General features: G+C 38.3%; 1 protein-coding gene across 2 annotated transcripts in view; it reads left to right on the top strand.

Moving 5' to 3' along the window:
• The window catches only part of SARNP (SAP domain containing ribonucleoprotein), a 103908-nt gene extending 83446 nt beyond the window's left edge, over positions 1-20462 (top strand). For both annotated transcript variants that reach the window (XM_020782993.3, XM_020782999.3), the window contains 2 exons: positions 16627-16716; positions 18564-20462. In XM_020782993.3, the coding sequence (XP_020638652.1) occupies positions 16627-16716; positions 18564-18605 (132 nt within the window). In that variant the 3' untranslated portion in view covers positions 18606-20462. The remainder of the gene's footprint in view (positions 1-16626; positions 16717-18563) is intronic.
• The last annotated feature ends 1205 nt before the right edge of the window (positions 20463-21667 follow it).

The following is a 21667-nucleotide window of genomic DNA, read 5'->3' on the forward strand; positions in this document are numbered from 1 at the left end:
TACATCGACGATTGGTTAGTCGTCTCTCCATCCAGGCGCAGGGCCTTCAGAGATACCAAATTCATCCTTCGCCTCCTCAAGGGCCTAGGACTCACAATAAATTACAAAAAATCACATCTTTATCCATCCAAGATAGTACACTACATTGGTGCCAGGATAGATGCGCAGAAGGGGCGCATCTTTCTTCCACGTCAGCGAATACGGAAGATTCGCAACGCCATCCGGAAGTTCCACCCGGGTCGCTCTGTATCGGCAAGACATGCTCAACATCTTCTAGGGCTCATGTCCTCCACGACTCCCGCAGTCGCCCACGCTCGACTAAAACTCAGGTCCTTACAAATCTGGCTGTTATCCCTTTTCAATCCTCTCCAGGATCACCAGGGGAAGAGACTGCTGGTGTCACAGGAGTTAGTAGAACAACTCCAATGGTGGGCTTTCCCTCCACATCTGAAAGTGGGCCGTCCATTTCGCCCTCTACGGCTCACGGCCCAAATTACTACGGATGCGAGCCCCACGCTCTATGATCTCATCACGAGAGGTCTTTTCACATCAATCACCTCGAGATTCTAGCAGTCTTCAAGGCACTAAAAGCCTTTTTTCCCCTAGTACGTGGCCGTGGTGTTCAAATAGTCACCGACAACACCACGGCCATGTACTATATAAACAAACAAGGGGGAACACATTCTCCGTCTCTGCTGTTCCTCACAGTAACTCTCTGGGAATGGTGCTACCAGAACCACATATTCCCAGTAGCAGTTCATCTATCCACAGAGGACAATTTCCTTGCAGACCAACTCAGCCGCCGTCTGGACCAGATGCACGAATGGGAGCTGGACATCTCGGTGTTCCATCAACTCTGTCGACGCTGGGGCAAGCCTCTTATAGATCTTTTTGCCACGCACCGGAATGCGAAATGTCCACACTACGCATCCAGAGCGGGCTTAGGCCGCAACTCACTGGGAGATGCCTTCATGCTATCTTGGAAGCAGGGCCTGCTTTACGCCTTCCCTCCGTTCCCATTAATACAGAAAACTCTAGTACAACTCCGCCATCAGTCAGCGGAAGCCATACTCGTAACTCCCTTCTGGCCTCGGCAGCCTTGGTTTCCAACGTTGATGGAAATGGCAGTGGACTCAGTGCGCCTCCCCAACTTCCCGGCGCTCATCACACAGGATGCGGGAACAGTGTTTCATCCCGATCTCCACACTCTCCGCCTCACAGCGTGGAGGATGTCCCGCAGATCAAGGAAATCCTAGATCAGTCCAAAAAGGCGTCTACTTCCACGTTATATGCCTATAAATGGAAGAGCTTCATCAAATTCACTGAATCCAAAGGTTTATCGCCTGTTCCGGCTTCACTTTCTACAGTGCTTCAGTTCCTTCGTTACTTGTTTGACCTCAAGCTATCTGTTGCCACCTTAAAGGTTTACCTCGCCGCAATTGTATCCTTTCAACCCAGGGAGTCACCTTCTTCACGTCTTTTCTCTCATCCCACAGTCAAAGCCTTCCTCAAAGGACTCACTCACATTAGACCACCCTTCAAACCATTGATACCCCAGTGGTCTTTGAATTTGGTTCTCAAGGCACTCATGTGTCCTCCCTTTGAACCTCTAGCTACATGTTCTCTAAAGTTACTGTCTCTAAAAGTTTTATTTCTTGTAGCAATTACCTCTGCCCGTCGTGCTAGTGAACTGGCTGCATTGCGAGCAGATCAACCTTTCCTACAATTCTTCAACGACAAGGTCATTCTTCACACAGATGTGTCCTTCCTTCCGAAGGTCGTCTCAGAGTTTCATCTGAATCAACCACTGGTTCTACCTACTTTCTTCTCACAACCCACCAACGAAACAGAACGCATGCTCCATTCTCTGGATGTAAGGAGGGCACTCTCCTTTTACGTCGCACGTACCAAGGAATTCAGATTGTCTCCTAAACTTTTTCTATGCTATTTTGGACACAAAAAAGGTTTACCAGCCTCCTCCTCATCTATCTCTCGCTGGCTGGTTTCAGCAATATCCTTAGCATACGAGTTACAACACAAGTCTCCTCCTGAAGGTCTGCGTGCCCACTCCACCAGGGCAGTGGCCTCTTCCACAGCACTTCTGCGCGGAGTTGATCTTCCTGATATATGCAGAACTGCTACGTGGTCAAGTGTCTCCACATTCATCTCCCACTATAGACTGGACATGAGAGCGAAAAGGGAGACAAGATTTGGGAGAGCTGTCCTTGCATCTGCCCTCCAGTGACGACCCACCAACCGGTAAGCCAGCTTGTTAATCACCCCTTATTGTGTGCATTCACAGAAGACCACGCAGAAGAAAGACGGGTTACTTACCTGTAACCATGGTTCTTCCAGTGGTCATTCTGTGAATTCACACAAACCCGCCCGTCCTCCCCACTATCCGTCACTGTATATCTGCAGATCACTTGCACAGGGTATATGGCGGATAAATGGAACTGAGGATTGGGCGGGCGGAGCATGCGCAGTATAGATAATGTTGACAATGTTTCTCTTGCAGAGCTCTAGAACATTCCGAGAAGACCAGCGCAGGCGCTGACTTAACCCCTTATTGTGTGAATTCACAGAATGACCACTGGAAGAACCATGGTTACAGGTAAGTAACCCGTCTTTTTATGCTGTCAAATAAATTCTGACTTATGGTGACCCTTTTCAAGGTTTTCTAGGTAAAGAGTTCTCAGAAGTTATTTACCATTCCCTTCTAAGGGCACTGTGGGACCATGTTACTTGTCCAAGGCCACATAGTCTAGCTCTTCTGGGATGCACGGTATATTGAACTCTTATCCTCTGCCTCCACAGCCAGATACCTAAAGCACTGTTCTAGCTCCCCTAAATCCTCAAGATTGGCTCTTCAGGCAGTATAGTAACAGGCGGAGGGCTATGTGTTTCCCATACCTGATCCCTACTTAGTCGTAGCAGTTTTCAGTGATCACAGGCAAAATTATTTCCAAGCTCTAAACCTTTCAGTTGGCAATACCAATGATTGAACTTACTATTTTCAATATATGCATCCATGCATTTTACCACTGACATGTGGCCTTTTAATCATAAATCCAAATGGCAAGTGCAACCAGAAAATCAGAAAAAGACTGAGACTCAGAAGGACAGCCATTAAGGAACTAGAAAGGATCATCAAGGATGTGAGCAAGATCACCCACACTCTTGTATTTCTGACCACCATGTATGGGTGTGAAAGTTGGACAGTAATGAAAGTTGACAGGGGAAAAAATGTTCCGTTTGAAATGTGGTGGTGGAGAAGAACTTTGTGAATACCCTGGACTATTGCTGCTTCCTGCATTAGTGTGGACTCATCTGCATATCTTAAGTTATTAATGTTTCTTCTGCCAATTTTCACTCTTTCATCTGAATCTGTTTGTGTATGATATGTTCTATGTACAGATTGAACAGACAAGGGAATAAAGTGCACCTTTGTTTGACACCTTTGCCTACCAGAAACCATTCTGTCTCTCCATATTCTATACTAATGATAACTTCTTGTCCACAATACAGGTTACACATCAGAACAATTAAGTGCTGTGGCACACCAGTTTCTTCTTTCAGAACAAGCTATGATTTCTCATGATCCTCACAGTCAAAGGCTTTGCTATAGTCTATAAAGTACAGTATAGAGTGATCTTTTTTCTAAAATTCTCTGGTGATCTCCAGTAGCCAACAGATATTTGCAATATAATCTTGAGTGCCTTTTTCCTTTCCAGAATCCAGCTTGAACATCACACATTTCTCACGCCATATAAAGTAAAAGCTTTTGTTGCAACAGCTCGAGCATCACTGTGCTTGCATGGGAAATTAAAGCAATAATCCTATAGTTACTGCACTCCTTGGCATCTCCTTTCTTGGGGATTGGTATGTGTATTAAACATTTCCAGTTTGTCATTGTTTTGTCTTCCTCATTTGTATGCATATTCTTGTTAGGATTTTGACAGAATACATCTTGATTGGTTGAAACAATTCTATCAGTATTCCTTCGACTCCTGGTGATTTATTTTTTCCTAGTCCTTTTAGAGCTGCTTTTATTTCACTTCTAGAACTGCAGGTTCTTTGTCATAGGATTCCTCTTCAAGGGAGTCTGTCATCCTTTTATCTCCTCTCTAGGTCTTAAGTATACTTTCTTTACCTTCTATTTATTTTCTCCTAGTCAGATAGTGTGCTTCCCTGTTGGACATTCAGCACTTCTCATCTAGGTTTGAAATTCCCTTTGATTTCTTATATCTTCTGGAAGAGATCTCTTGGTTTTCCGTTTTGTTGTTTATTTCTTTGCACTGGTTGTAGTAGTAGTTCATTTTGTGATTTTTTTCAGGCCTAAATCCAGTTGGTAGTCACTAAAATGGACCCATTGAATCAATAGTTTAAAGATAAGCCAACATTTAGAGCCAACATAAAATCCCATTGAGCCAGTGAATCAGCGCTAATTGAGAGTACCGGTTTAATATTTCTTACTTTTTAATGTGTTGGCATTGCTATGCCAGTGAATGTTTTTCATTTTACATTTTAGACTCTTAGTGGTTTCATCAGAATTAATAACTACATTTCTTATCCACTACACTTGTCATATCTTAAAGTCAGGAGAATATCATATTCCTGCCAACGTATTTTAGAGTACCATTGCTTTGTATAGAAAGGATTTACAAGGAATGAAGCAAGTATAATTTGGAGACAAACTCAAAGATCTTGATACTTCAGTCCAGGTTTTGCAAACAGTGCAAACCAATCTTTCAGATTAGCACACTTCCCCAGATTTGTGGTCCAGATACCTCTGACAGGTTTCTAATGCATGCTAGAGTTGTGTCCAGTAAAACCCACAATATTGGGAAAAAATGATTACTTTTGTGAAAAGACTAGAATGCTGAAATTGAAGATGGTTAACATTGAATGCAAAGGTTTTTTTGTTGGTGGTTTTTTTCTTACATATTTTAATATTTCTGATGTCCGTCGTCATTCAATGTTTAATACATGATATTTTAAAAATAAATGATGAGAGAGTTGTGAAGGGTCAGCAGGACTCCTGAACTTTCTTTTCTCCACAGTGCCATTTGAAAAGGATTTTGAGTCCCTAACAAACCTTTAGGGAGTAATGGAAGGGTTGCTTAAAGCAAAGACAATGGCAAGGGGTACTCTGCGACCTCACTCTGTCCAGTCATCTGGTTCTTCATTTGTCCCTGCTGTGAAACAGAACTTATCTTTTGTCTGTAACACAAATACATCTTTTCCACCAACCCCCCCTTTCCCTTCTATTATAGTTCAATCAATGATGTCATTATGTGTGCCATTCAGGAACTGTTGAACCACTTGGCTGCAGGAATTTGGAGGAGCAACCAGGGGAAGAATGGAGAACTGTGCTCTCACTGCTAGTCTTCAAGGGTCTATTCTGATTTTAGCCAGAGAAACAAAGTCACATTTCTTTTTTTAAAAAAAACCCTGTTCAGCATGAAAAACAAAAGTAATCTAAAGTGAGAAAGAGAGAGGGATATGTGTTCAAGAGGTTGGTACTGCAGCCCACTGTGGTACTCTTTTTTTTCATAAATTAATTTTTTTCAAAGTTCTGTTTAGATGTCAAAGGATTTTTAAGAATTTTTAACAGTGCCCTGTTTACTTACCAAAAATACCAGCATCTGTGGAATTTTTGTCATTTTCTGTAATTATAGTTTCATTGTTGATAACCTTTGTTATACTCTTTCATTTTGGTTAGGCAGTTGTTTAGCAGAGTTGGGAAAGGAGATATTAATGTAAACAAGGACCTGCAGGCACTAGTGTGCCAGTATACGTTGCTGGGATGTTTGATTAGGACCCCTCTCCAAAAAAGGGGTCCTGAATTAATGCAGAAGCGCCATGTCTCATTGGTGCAATGTCAGTAGCAGACTTGATGCACATAGCTTGTATGTTTGTGTATTTACTTGGAAGTAAGTGCCACTGAGTTCAGTAGACTTATGTTTTATTTAGCATGACAGTGAGAAATATGTTATATTCTAGATTTTATACCAGTCAAATACTACAACCTTATTCATAGAGCTCATCTTTGTAAACACATACTGTACATGAAAACATATTGTGGATTTATACAATTTCTAGCTTGCTTTGTTGCTATCCACATGTTCAGAAGGTAATTAGTATCAAAGATGACTCTTCCCCTGAGTTTGTACTTCATTCAGTGTGTTTGAAAGATTACTGTAATACATCATAATGAAACATTTATTGTTTGATACACTACAATACAATGTTTGGCATCAGTAATATTCTTATTTAATAGTGATGCAGAATACTTAGTAAGACACTGGTCAAAATCCTGTTGGGCAGGGTCCATCTGTGCAATGGGAATAATGTCATTAAAAGTGGCAGATTACTGTTAATTCTAGGCTTTATTTTGTGATCCTTCCTTCCTACCTATCACTGTAACCTGAGCTCAGGGATGAGTCTTAGGAGAGTGTCCAGTCTGTGAATCTGAGTTCTCAGGAGGAGTGTAAAACCCGCCCCTTGTGGCATAGGTTAGATCCCTGTTCCCTGATATGCATTATGACAGGCCAGAAACACTTTTGTCTTGGCTTGTTTAAACTTCAGTTTGCTCTTCCTCATTTAGTGAATATCTGACATCCCGACACTAATTTGCCTAAATGTGTCTCTTCAGTGCTGAGAAGCAGATCCTCCTTCGTATGGGGAGTCAGTATAAAGTACTTCCAGAAGAAACACTATTGCAATTAGATATGCATTGTTGTTTGAAATCGTAAAATGCTAGGTTATATTGTTAAAAGCCTGCAGAGATGCTTTACTGTTTCTCTTTGTACCAGAGACATGGCCCTTGCACTCTGCTATGTGGCATTCTTTATATGTATGTTTCATTCTCTGATGTCTAACTCAAAGAATGCTTTTCAACTTCAGAATTAAACTCTGGGAGTTGCAGGTGTGCTCCTAACACAAGACTGTGACTTTTTTTGTGTATCTCACTCCCCTTCTGATCCTGTTCGGAATGAGCATAAACTTTTATCTGTGAATTTTGACACACAGGTCTTTCAAAGCTGCTGATTCTCTCAGAACTTTGTCCTTTAACAATTTCAGCACCTCAAATAATTTTGGTCTCTTAAGCTTTTTCCTTTTTAACCCAGATTGTCTCTGTTTTAAGTAGAAGAGTTAAGGAAGAAAGGAAGAGTGAAAGTAACTTTCATTTTTGTTATTGTTTGACTTTATTTATTTACTTGATCATGATGCTAGTACTATGATGTTCTGCTGATGAAGATATGTGTGTAACTTGAAAACATATCAAACAAAGTCAAGGAGATAATACAATTGTACAAAGATATATTGTCAGTAAGACGAATTCTTTTTCCACTGTATTGGATACATGCTTAAATTTTGTTAGTCACTGTCATTTTTGTACATGCAGTTAGTTTATTGTCTTTAGTAATTGCACATAGGATGGTATGTCCTAGTGAAAAAAATGTTTGAATATTGATGTTTCATGTTTTCTTGACATCTTGCACTCCGGTTAAAGGTATCGTCATGGTATGGTAAACAAATACTACAGTAGTTCACCTCCTCTTCCTTCTTTTCCCCCCCTCAAGTTATGTTACGAACCTACCAGCTGTTTGTTGGCATTATAACAAAAGCATTACCTTATTTAACACTACTTCACAACCGTAGCTTCATTTCTGAATAAAACTTTGGAGGCTCTGAAAATATCTTGTTTCATTGTCAACGCATCCTTATACAACTACATGGAATTTTTGGTCAAACATGACTTATTAGGGGATGAGAAGACATGCACAGTATTTGGCTTAATCTGATCTTTTAGATTAAAGGGTTATGTTGATTTGACTGACTGATCCTGAAAGGAGGAGGTCAATCACATATTCTTGAGGTCTTTTGCGAAAAGCAGAGTGAGAAGGTAAGCAGTATTGGAGTCTATAAAACCAACTGCTTTTTGACTCATCTGTGAAAGTATGCAGCTATACATTCCGAATACCTCACAAAAGATCATTCTAGCGTTATAAAAGTACAGATAACTTACCTTAAAGGATACACTAAAAGAATTTCCTTCATGCCTCCTACTATATATTTGTTGCTACGTGTTGGCCACATATCTGATGCACACAGATGCAGAATTACATCCACTAGGGAGAAGAGCAAGGAGGTATAAATATGTTGGGATGAATTTCAAAAAGGTGGTGGGTGACAGCTGTGCATCTAGGATTAGAGTATTTCCAAGAACAAAACTATCAGTTGCTGTCATTCACCCTCTGGGTATGAAATTGGAAGCCAGCTACTCGTGAGTGTTTCATAACCTTTACCTTTTGGAGGTCAAGGCCATGTCATCATTAATCTACCATCGCCTGAAAGCCTGGAGGCTCTGCTTTTCATCCTACCATCCGTCATTCTGCAGTGGAGATACAGGGGTGGTGGCCAGAAGGGTTCATTTTTTATATATAAATGCTGAGTGTTCTCATTGGCTTGTAAAGTGCTATTTGTGATAATGCCATGTTGTTGAAAATTTATTTTAAAGGGACGCCTGAAGAAATTAAAAGGCTGCAGGTTTAGAACAAAGAGAGTTTTTCTCCATCCACTATTATTACATATAGTTATCACAAACAGTTATTTGTTGGAATTTGCTTTTTATAATGTTAACATAATGGTCAATATAAGAAAAAGATGACTTGTTAAGCTATAGTTGCAGTATAGACACACAGCTAATGTTTAGGGAATTGCTAGATATTTGACTTTTAGAAGATTATAATAATGATTGGAATAGCTGTGTTGTTTTCTAGACTGTGTGAATTCTTGATATCAAGTTTATCCCTTACAGGTGGTGAGCTTATTGCTTTTGTCTTACTATTACAGAGTTCTGGTACAGTGAAAGAGAAGTGCATTGCTTCTTTCACAGGTTCTGTTCTTCGTTGAAAGCATACTTTTACCATTTTTGTCTAAGTTTAATATTTCCAGGTTGTATACTTTTGTATACTCTCTAGCCTTGTAGTTCACAAGTGGATCAGGTTGGAGGAATTCCTGGTGAATTCTGGGGGCAAAAGTCTATGAAATTTAGATGTCCCTTACAAAAAAGCACTGTGGAAGAAGTTGTATCCTCCATTTCCTCTGGGCAATAATTGAAGTATGGGAATTTGGGGAGGCTGCAAGCCAGAACTGGGCAAAGTGCGGCCTCCAGATATTCCTAAACTGCAAATCCCAACATTCCTCACTTGTGGGCTAGGCCCAACTCTCCTCACACTAATGGCTGTGTGGGCTAGGTCCAGATCTCCTCACTATTGGCTGTATGGGCTAGGAATTATGGGAGTTGCAGTTCAGCAACATCTGGAGGGCCGCATTTTGCCCACCCCTGTTGCAAGCTGTGACAGAGGAGATTGTACACAGTACATCCACGCATGCTTTTGGCCACTTCATAAGAAGAATAAGAACTAGGATACTGAGAATGAGAATTTTTTTTCTATCAGATTGAATGAATATAGTGAAGGGAAATGTGTGTGGGAATTCAGCACAAATGGGAATTCAAATGGGTTGCTGTTTTTCTATGTGTTTACTTTTAGTAATTGTGAAACTGTTAATCCTGGTGGGAGACAATGGCTGAAGAAATTGACTCATCAAATCCACACTGATTCAGCCAGCCTACCGTAGTTGCAACAGTATACTGTTGGTTTTCAGCCAATATATCATAGCAAATATTTCTTATGTGGCAGCTTTAGTTATGGGTAGATGATGTTAGCTAGCTGGATAGCTCAGTGAATTGTGGTGCCTGGCGAGCCAAGGGCTGGCAGTTCAGCTTGCCATGTGCCTAGCACAAGAGCCAGCCTGTGTAGTCTTCATCAAGCTTCACAGTCCCAGGGTGTCCCCAGAGGAAGGGACTGGTAAACCACTTCTGAGTGCTTTAAACCTAGGAACCCATGGCAAAAGTCAACTTGATGGCACATTATTATTATTATTTAGATAATGTTAGTCATTTTAGAATATAAATCCATAGAGATTCTTTCTGTATTATTTGTTAAGTTACAATTACCTGACCGGTGAAATATCTTTGGATTTGGATAGATGGGCATATTTGGCTTGAATTTGTGGAGTAAGAGCAATACACTCAAATTTAATACTATACCTTGGATGTTGTATGTTTTTCAAATGTTTCCTATTAGAGGATGAAATTTAGAAATTAAAAGAACCTTTTGATTTTCTTGACTGTGTTTCATGTCATCGGACTTATTTGTGATTTAAGTATTTGTTCTGAAATTTTCGAAACATAAATGCCAGCTCATCTTATTCATTTCACTGATAATGTTTTTTCTGATTCAGCATTTGAATCTGTGGTATGCATACGACAACTTCTATGGTGTCTGTTGCCAAGTTTCTTTGTCATTTGTTGAACTTTACACATAGCTTTTTACCTTTCATTTGCATTTTTGTTTCCTTCTCTCCTCCACCCCCAGTTGTACAGCTTTGTGATAAAATGTTAATGTTATGCTGGCAAATCTCAAATTCAGAAGGTTACTATCTACTACTGGAAGGGACTAAACATTGCCCAGAATGCAGAATTCCCTAAGGACCTTTCCACAATTCTTATGGCTTATTGAGCCCCACTTTTGAGTTTTGTTAGCTTATTCAGTGGCAAACATCTCTTCTATTTCCCTTTTCCCCCCTGAAAAAATCAATGTCTAAATATGCTCTGCTTGGAAAACAGAGACAGAGAGAGTATAAGTTATTCTTCTACACAATCCACCGTGTAGTGTGAAGCAAAAACAAAACAAAATCCAAAGTACAGTTAGTACAGGACAAACTCGCTAACTGGCTATATTAACCTCAGTGACATGGATGTGAAGGAAGTAATTATCTGTATCATGGCTTGGGTGTCATACCGAAGGAGCACATTATAATAGTTAGGATCCTATGGAAAGATTGCAACCACAGTAAGAGAAAAATCCAGATAGGTTACTGGTTTCCCACATTATTTTGGCCATTCATGAGTGCACCCCTCTTCCCTGCAACTGTACGTTTAAAACCAAAGCCTTCAGCAATGACTAAATGTTCTTGCAGCTTGATCAGACTCTCTTCAAACATCTTTGTGGCATTTTAAAATCTTACAAAACATACTACAGTACTACTACTGCGATTGAGCTGATTCCTTAACAGATAGTCGTCCCTTGGCCAGGTAAAACCTGTGCTTAGTTCAGTCTCTGGTTACTTAACTTTCACTTATGATTTCCTAATCATTTCTTCTCTGCTAAGAGAATTTTTTTTTTGAAAAATGGTGTTGAAGGTTTCTTGATACTGTGTTTACTTAGAGTGTGTTTATTGATCTGTATGCTGTCATTCAAACCTTACAAGTGTACATAGTTTTTATTTAAGCCTATATTTTGAAATAGCCTTTAGATTCTTGGGATGCCAGTCTCTATATCATATTTCAAACTAGAGATTCCCGAATAAATAAGGTAAAATAATTCAAATTGGAAATGTTATTGACAAGTATCCCCCTCTACAGTCTTTGTGTATGAACAGTTAGAGAAGAACCCTGGAAATCACAACCTTCATGAAATTTATCTGTCACTTCACAGGAAAAGTCAGCTTCTACCCCCACTTCACATACACAAATGCCCATGTGCATATTTGAGCATGCCCCAGGGCTCTAGCAGAGCTTGATAGATGCTGAGATAGCAGTGTTTTGATAGAGGTAATTTTCCTCAGATGGGTTTCAGCACCCCATGAATCAAAACCTGTCAGTGAGGAGCTAAAGATGGAGTGAAGTTTATTGTAAGCGTGTTTGCATCTGACACTGGTGTGCTAGGGGGTCAAGTGAGCGAGATCATTAGAACAGTGTTGATTTAGTGGGATTGTTACACACTTTCCCTTTAGGCAGTGAGTGGGGGTCCGGTGATTATAGTGGGTTACTACAAAAATAAATAAAAACCTCAGTTCACTTCAGTCTCTTACATGCCCAACAACATCCGTTCATACATTTAAAGTTTTTGTTGGTTTTCCTGAAATTCCTCTTTGGCTATAAAGATACAGAATTGATTACCATCAGCATTCTAATAAATTTTTTCATGCTATATTGGAATATGTTTAAATTATATGTTGTGGATTTTAGCTTTCTTTGCCTTATGCAATTCTTCCATACTATTTTAGCTGGCAAGTAAGAAGGTATAGAATTAAGTCTTAAAAAGTCTTAAAACTGTTTTAGTGTTTGTAGATTGTTTCATATTCATATTAATCTTACCATATAAGAAATGTGACATTTGAATGGCTGTGTGTACACATATGTAAGGAGGTCACTATATACTGCTTTCACAATTACTATAGTCATAGCAAAAAGGATATTCACATTGCTGTAGACACATTAACATGTCATGTAAAACTTCCCTCAAGAATGCCACTAAGTGAGGTGTATCTTTGTTCTTCCTAGTCATGTTATTTTTGTTTTTTCTTAACATTATCTTATACTTAGCATTTTTTATTTTGATTTTATTTGTATGAGGTTATAGTTTTCTTTACTTCATTGGTTTCTATATAAAAGGAGGGAAAAAAATAAAACAGCAAAATATCATTACCCTGTCTCCCCGAAAATAAGACCTAACGTGAAAATAAGCCCTGATATGATTTTTCATGATGCTCATAATATAAGCCCTACCCCCAAAAAAGCCCTAGTTAAGTGAAACCCACCCTCCACCATTGTGCAGCAACCAAAAGAAGATGACATGACTGTAAAATAAAACATCCCCTGAAAATAAGCCCTAATGTGTTTTTTGGAGCAAAAATTAATATAAGACCCTGTCTTATTTTGGGGGAACCGTTGTAAGAAGCTTTTGTATATGGGATGACTGTGAAAACTATGAAACATGTATAGTATCGATTCTCCAGTCTACTTAGATAATAGTGCATTTTAAATATTTAAGCTTTAGAACAGCTGTTCTAAAAAAGTTAGCATTCTGTTTTACCTTGGTAAACAAGTCCAGCCATCAGTGTTAATATGAGTTTTAAAAACAAAGCCTCTCATCTTAAATGTAAAACTGCAGATCTTCCTGATCCAAATAGCCCTACATTTTCAGGATGTTGTGTCTCCATATAACATTCAGTGAGGTAGAAATGAAATCAGAATTTATGTTCACTCTATGCCACATCTTAATAGCTATGGTTATCCAGATTTGTATAGCTAGACCAAACATTTACTATCTGGACTTCTCAATGTTACTTTGTTATGTTCCAAGACTGACAGCCATTTTGTAGCCTGAAATCATCTGTGAGGTTGAGGTTAAGCCTACAGGACTTAAGAAACAAAGGGCGTGAATCATTATTTCTTCATCTAATTGCTGACTATTATAGATACTCCATGGTGCTAGGGGTACTCCCATGTTATATTTGCAAAAAACATATTTTCGTATTTAATATGAAAAATTAGTAATACCTATAATAACATATATTTATTGTCTGAAAAAGGAAACCTTGTTGGTGCATTGGACTAGAAAATTCAGTATGAAAAATATCCTGAGGCAAAAGAAATGGTAGACCCATAGGGTTTGGCAGTAATGATTACTAAGTGTTATACATGCACAAAATATTATATGCATGCTGTTTCAATAACAACAGCTTCTGTTTTCAGAAGCCCCTGAGAAATTGCAGCATTTTTAATTAAACATTTCAATTATTCCTGTTGCCACAACAGATGAAGATGTCATAATTAATAAAGCTCAGCCTGGTTGCTATGGTGTCATTTATGTAAGTGATTGACATAATGAAGGCAGTCCTACCACTTGCTGAGGAGGTGTTGAACACAACTTCTGCAATAAAAATTGCCTGCTGCACCAATGATGTCATTGGCCTTGCATTGTAAATTAATGGGGGTTTGTTTTAAAAAGCAGAACTGCATGTTATTCTTTGACTGATTAATATCAATTAATCAAACCTCAGCAATCCTCACTAGAAGTTATTGTACAAATGGAATGTGAAGGAAAGAATTCTTTATGCAATCATAGAAGGAGTGTCATCTTGGATTTTCATACATTTAATGTGACCTGGCTGATGGCAGGGTTCAAAGGTGCATTTTATCAGAGTGGTTAATGGACCTGGGAAGCTATGCATTCAAGTAGAAATTCACAGAGGCCATCAAATATAGTTAAAGGTTTTAACTTATCTCATTGCCTGTTTTCATTATTCCACTGACTCTCACATCCTCAACATGATTATTGTGAAAGGCTATCATTACTTTAGGGCTCTTGTGGCCAACATTGTTGGAAAAACCAAATACAGTAGGTCAAATAGGCAAGATAGTAGTGATTGTAAATGCATTGCATAAGCAGGTGAGAAGAATTACAGGAGTAGAGCAAGGTAATTGGACAATCTTTTGAAGCTGAAAATAATGCAAGAGAACTTCAATGGCAAATGGGTGCAGTGGAGCTTTTAAAGGATAATGATGGTCTTGATTATTATTGGAGACTGAGCATGGCTAAAGGTTAAGAAAGTAAAAAGCCTCAAGCTTATGGAAAAACCAAACAGACTCAAAGTATCTGCAAAGTACTAAACACAAAATTTATTAATATTATTTATATATTAGTACCATTCTGGTCAGCTTAATGAATAAACAGCTTTGTTTAAAACTGAAGCAATTGATAAAATATAAAATTTATTTATTTATTTATTTATTGAATTTATATGCCGCCCACTCTACCAAGAGGTCTCTGGGCGGCTTACAATAATTAAAATTCAATACAATAAAAATAAAATGATTAAAATACAATTAAAATACAATTAAAATTGCCATCATCAGGACCCACAGTTGATGTTATTTCAATTAAAAGCCTTCTGGAACAGGAAGGTTTTGACCTGGCGCCGAAATGTCATCAACGTCGTCGCCAGACGAATTTCAGTTGGGAGGGCGTTCCATAGTCTGGGGGCAGCTGCTGAGAAGGCCCTTTGTCTATAAGCCACCCCTCTTACCTCCTTGAGGGATGGCTCTTTCAAAAGTGCCCCCTGGCTAGATCTTAACTGCCGGGTAGGTTCATATGGAAGGAGGCGGTCCTTCAAGTATCCAGGGCCCAAGCCGTTTAGGGCTTTATATGTCAAAACAAGCACTTTGAATTGGGCCCAGGCAGCAACTGGTAACCAATGTAAGTTAAACAGAATCGGCTTTTTAAGAAATGGGAGAATAAATTGGTGAAGAAGGTATACTTCCCAACACTGAGAAGTGCTATTTCTTAGGTCTTGTACAGTGTGCAGTGGTGCTTCGCTTAACAATGTTAATTGGTTCCCAAAAAAAATTGCTATGGGAAAACATCGCTAAGCGAAACACCATTTCCCATAGGAATGCATTGAAAACCGGATAATCCATTCCAGTGGGAACGGATTACCGTCCTTAAGCGAAAATCGCCATAGGAAACATCGCTAAGCGAAACAATGTTTCCCCCATTGGAATGCATTGAAGCCTATTCAATGCATTTCAATGGTTTTGACAGGTCCGTTTTCGCTATTTTAAAAGTGTCTTAAAATGTTCAAAAACTGTTCTAAATGCTTGGGATCATTAGTGCACTTTGTAAAACCTTTGCAAACTTAATTTGGCTTTGTTCTGACTCTTCGTTAATTTTTGGCGAATTCCCCCCACCCCATTGGAATGCATTGAACTGTAGGTTTGACAGCTGTAGTATAAAGTAGGGTGCCTTGCACAGAGTCTCTTGTGTTCACACTGACACAATACTTTATAGAACTGTATATACTTTATAGAACTGTTTGGGAACAGCCTTAAATCTTATGTTGGGTTGTCCTGACATTTAGAACAGATTGCAAAATACTTTGTTCTCTTGCAAAGCAGATTCTCTTTTTTCTGCACATTATTCTGAACAAGATGTAGGAAAAGAGCTTTCAAATTGTAGAGATAAGAAAAAGGTTTTATCTAATATTGTGGCTCTTATTATGTAACAAGTACTGCTGTCACCTTTATTAAGTTTTTTAGGGATCTGACTATTAGTTTTGGCCTTTTAGACTAGGAAAAAATGGTTATACTTCTTCTTCTAACAGAGTACAATATCTGCTAGCTGCACTGTTCCACTGTTTCTTATTTTAAAGGGGTGTTGGTATTACCCCAGGTTTCTTCCCAGGAGAAAAGCCATTTGAAGTTATTTAGCCGCCACTGCTAATTATTAATGACCAAGACTGGCATACTAGGTAGTGCAGAACAATAGAAGTAAGGTGATGAGCAGTGGGAGAGAAGAAAGAGGCAGAAATGATGAGCAAACAAAATGGGAGTAAGTGCCCCCTGTAAAATTATTTCCATCACTATTCTCAATTGTGTTCTACATAGGGAAGGATTATGTCACACAAGGACAATTGCAAAAGGCAGATGAGAGAGAGAAAAGATTGAAATAAATGGTCCTATCTTGTTCAGAGACTGGGGACCTTTTCCTTCATAACATCATTGGTTTATATACCACCCATTTAAAAAATGCTTTCAACCCAATGGATAGCATAACAGTTCAGAAAGGTGATGTCCAAGTGCAAATATGTTTATGTTTTCCAGCAAACTGTTTTGTGTGGCATAGGCCAATAAAGAAAGAATTTATCAGAAATTATAATTTTAGCTTAAAAAGCTGGCTAAACATCTTCTTCCTTATTTTTGTGTAGAATGAAGATGATGAGAAGCTGAAAAAGAGAAAGGAGAGGTTTGGTATTGTAACAAGTTCAGCTGGGACAGGAACAACAGAAGACACAGAGGTAACCTGTCAAAACAAAGATAAAAGCAATTTGTTCTGGTCCATGGGCAGGAACTGATAACACTTTCTATGATTCATTGAAATCATGCTAAACACTCCACAAGATGGCACTGTGTATCCTTTATCCTTTTATGCGCCCTCACATCTATGATCCTACCAAACCAACCTTCTTGAAACTGGTGTCCTCCAGATTTTTTGGACTAAAGTTCCCAGACAGCATGAACAGTGGTCACAGACTGGGAGTTGTAGTTCAGAACATATGGAAGGTGTACAGGGTTCAAGAAGATTGTGCTAAACAGTCCTTGGACCTTGTATAGTACCTCAAATATTTCCTTCAGCAGATTAACTCAGAAATACCTATGTAACTGAGCTGAAACTTGTGTTTGGGTCAGAGGAGCCAAACCTATCTTTCTGTCCTTTACAGAGCTTACACCATGACTTTTAATTTAATTGGGTGTGTGTGTGTGAAAATGAGTGCCACTCTGGATGCACAGAACATTCTTTGACTGCCTCTTCCAGGGCTACTGAAAATTTGCCTGTTGAAATTAATGGCAGCAATGGAGAAAATAAAGTAATTACCTTGACAGTAATTTCAGCTTATAAAACCCAGCTCTAGTTTCTTCTTTACACTTTGTGGTATGATGCAAGTTACTTTATGAGCTCACACAACCCCTTGAAAGTGTTATAAAATTGGATGGGTGAAATCTAAAGTTAATTTCTTTCATACTGAATGTTTGGTGATCTTTTTTTCCAGGGTATTTTATTATTTTTATCATGCACATATACCAGTTCTCTATCTCATCTTGTAATTTCCTTGTGGCATAGAACTGTCATTTTAGGGGTCTGCTGATTCCTCTTTTTAAAATTATTTGTCTGACTTGAATGAGATCCATTTATTTTAGTATGCCAATTCTTTTGTTTCTATAAATCCATATTCATGCTTATTGTAGTTGGTATTAAGCTATAGTCCCTATCACAGAAGGTCTTCTTGCTGTGGGCTTGTTTTGCTTGTGCAATGGAGGTAATGTAGGGGTCTCTGAACCTTCTTTTGATAAATCCCTGAGTATTATATACAGGAAGTTTATTTTCTTTGGCATCTTATATGGAGTTCAGATATGGTTTGGTGCCTTTTGTTTCTGCCAGATGCTGTGCAAGCATTGCTCTACAAAATGAAGTAGAATGATCCCCCTGTTCATTTTGAATGAAGGGGGTGGCTGAGCTCTGGTCTGAGGGATTCCATGCTTTTCCGTTAGGTCACTTAGAGAGTGTGCCTAAAACAAAAAGGTCTTTTTCTCTTATTCTGTATGCTAAATGGCACCTTTCCCCTGGAGATTCTTGATTAGGACTTCTGCTACCCCCAGGCTATTTATCCTGGTAAAAATTAAGATTTATATGCCCCTGGTGTATTGACTTAGAGGCATATCTCAGAGACGCATGGGTATATTTAATGCATTTGACTGTGACCCTCTCGCCTTCCCCATGAATAGAAGAGTGTTAACCCTTTGGCCTTTTACATTTCCCACCTCCCTATTGCCTGGAAGGCTTTCCAGGCCTCTAAAGTGGTCATTGTTCCAAGCATAGCCTTCTTATATAAGCCAGCAAGATGAAGCAACCACCAGGCCACTGTATCTCATGCTTTTACAGCTTAATTTCTGACTCTAGATGGAAGCCTTGCTGCAACAGTCGTGCCCCTTGTAAAATTTGATATGAAAAAATGCTTTCTTAAACTAACACCATGGCATTCTTCATAGACTTTCTACCTTCTTTTGTGACAGAACACATGCTCAGAGTTGCAATTCTGCACAACCTTCCCCTTTTTTTAACCTTTCTTTTAATTCCTGTTTGCAGGCAAAGAAGAGAAAAAGAGCAGAACGTTTTGGCATTGTCTGAAGATCTTCCTCTTAGCCTTTGCCTGGTTGGGTGTATCTTTTACACATTTTTGTTCTTCATACTTAATGCAGGATATAGTTTTTTTCCTCACACAAAACTTGCCTTTGCATTTTAAAGCTAACTATTCAGTTGTGTTCCCTGCCTCTCTTGGACTTGAAATACATTTTAAAATATTGGGTGCAGAATTCTTTTGATTGTGTAATGTAAACAGTTTGAATTCACTGGCAGAATGTCATATCAGTCACTTACATTTTAATTACTCCTCCAGCTTGCTTCTCTGTGTAAGTTTAAATAGCTGCACAAAATAGAAATACTTATTAGGAGCACTATGAATACTTTCATCCCATTAGTCAGTCCCAGCCCCAGTTGAAATCTGTAATAACTAAATCATTAATTGTCTTAATTTCCCTTGGTTTTAACTTAGGCGTTCGTTGTCTGCTCACTTCAGTGTTTTCATTGCCCATGGTTAGGAAATGGCCTTCCTTTTCTGTCCCCATCCATGAGCAAAATACTGTAAGTCATAAACATAGTCTGTCTCAGTTGATTTAATCTGATGTCATTTTTATACTCATAGTTTAACTTTTTCTCTCATTGGGTTCAATTACAATCTTACTAACACTGGGTCTTATAAGGTCATGAGACATTCGATCTACCATGTACCTGGATGCATCATATATAATCATCAGTTAAGATATTTTTTCCTTTTTATATCTTGCGCAGCTGTTACACATTTTGAAGGACACCGTTGGTCCATAGAATAGTTTTAATTGTGTCAGACACTGATTGGCTGCAGTTTGAAATATCCCAAAGTGAAAGAAGTCAGGTAGTCATGGATTTAACAACCAACACTACACAGTCCCTCAGAGACACCTTGTTAGTAATGATATCTCTAGATCGTTTCCATGAGGCTTCATATTTTCTTGACCAAATTTTCTTTCCCTTTGAAGATAGTATCAACAGAGATTTAAAACAATGGAATTATTCATTGTAAATACAATATTCATGTTTAACTTTTAATCATTTCATGTTTCTCCCTAAATTGAATGTATCCTGAAAAGTGATATTTCCATTTGCAGTGCTGCAGTTTATTAAACATAATGAGTTGGAGAAAACCCTTTCTCCCATCGTGTTGTTGCATTTACTTTTCCTGCAAACAAATTGTTCATGCTTGCTATCTGAGTAAAATGCAGCTGAGAGCTCAACATCTTCATCAATGTGATTCCATCTTTTTTTAAACCTGTATGAAGATATTTTCTTCATATAGCCCAAATGTCATTTAGCTAATATTACAGACCCTTTCTTGTCTGTCACAGATTTTATATATTGTTATTGACTGGTGGTTTAAATGTTAGTCCACTTGGACATCTTTGGATTTTTAAATTTTTTTTACCTTAGACATTCCCTGAATGATTAGTGTTTTTTTCTGATGTCCCTTACACATCTTCTTCCTCTTATGTGCAGTGCAGATTAAAGAACATGTAGAAAAATGATTAGCTGAGTCTTCTTCATTTTCTACTGGATTCCTTAAAAATTCTCTATTCTTAATTAATCAGGCTGTCATTGTGCTCCTGCTCTTCATTAATTACATAATGTCTAAGCAGTATTCAAGGATGTACTGTATTTGCTACCAAATCCTGTGGTTATGTGGTATCAGTTGAACCACCCTTAAGGTTTCAAAATGTACTGTATATTCTAACGTATTTTCCTTTTATTTTATATATTGAATTTTGTATTGTGTTTGTTTTTTTGCTAAACAACTTTGAGCAGTTTGCTTGCATTAAATTGTTTTATGGGGCATGTTGAAATCAAAACTAGATTTTATTCTTGTTTTCATAATAAAACTGCTTCTTCAAGGCAGTGCATGTTATTTGAATTTTTGGTGGACCAGAACGTAACTGCTCTAACAGTTAGGTAGTTTTCCCTGATATTCATCTGAAATCTGGCTTCCTGTAATTTGAAACCATTATTATGTGTCGTGCACTGTGGGATGAGAGTGTTTGAAAAGTGCTGTCATATCTCCCATCAGTCTTCTTTTCTCAAGTCTAAGCAGGCCCAGTTCTTTCACTTTTTCCTCATAGGGCTTGATGTCCAGTTTTCTGATAATGCTTGTTGCCCTCCTCTGAACTTGTTCCAGTTCATTTGACTTGTCAGGAAGATGTTTGGATGCTTTAGAAAATTGCAAACCTGGCTGAAATTATGTTGCTTAGTGTTACTTTAATTCAGTTGATTCAAATAGGCCTAATCTAGTTGTAATTTACTATGGTAAAGTAAGTCACAACTAGAATAGGCCTATGTGAATCAATGGAATTTATGGAGAAGTTGAATCACTAGATCTCAGATATATCAGGGATCTCCTACCAACTCTCCTCAGACTGAAGAAGCTACTTGGATGAGTAGTGAAACATTTCAACCTAATAAGAAAGTGGTACAGTTGCCATGACTCAACTTCCAGATAACCTCACTTGGATGACTGAGAATCTTCACAGATATAGATCCCAAATGATTCAATAGGCCTATTTTAGTAAGATTTGCTATGCTATGCAATAGGATTTCATCCCTTAATTTTGAAGAGTTGCATTAAATACCACAGTATATTTTATTAAATATGGAATTTTTTCATATATGTTAATTGTTTGTATTATCAAACTTGTATCAAAGTATAAGGGGCAGAGAGAGTTGCATGAATGCTGATTTTCTGGAAAAAGTATTATAGCAATCAAAGTAACTTAATTTATTCTCCTAAAAATATGTATCAAATTTTAAGGCTCAGAAACATTCACTAAAAAAGAACTTGAGGGAATATGAGGAAATTGTTTATTAATTTTTTTATTAAATTAAGACAACAAAATCATGACCACAGAAGAACTACAGTACACATTAGTTTTGACAGTGAAGGAACTGAATTTGTTAATGATTTTGTATACCTTGGTTCAGCCATCAGTCCAAATGGAAACTGCAGCCAAGAAATCAGAAGAAGACTGAGACTTGGAAGGGCAGCCATGAAGGAATTAGAAAAGATCAAGTGTAAGGATGTTTCACTTGAGACCAATACCAAGACTATC

Source organism: Pogona vitticeps, chromosome 2, assembly GCF_051106095.1.
Source record: "Pogona vitticeps strain Pit_001003342236 chromosome 2, PviZW2.1, whole genome shotgun sequence".
NCBI classification, from domain to species: domain Eukaryota; kingdom Metazoa; phylum Chordata; class Lepidosauria; order Squamata; family Agamidae; genus Pogona; species Pogona vitticeps.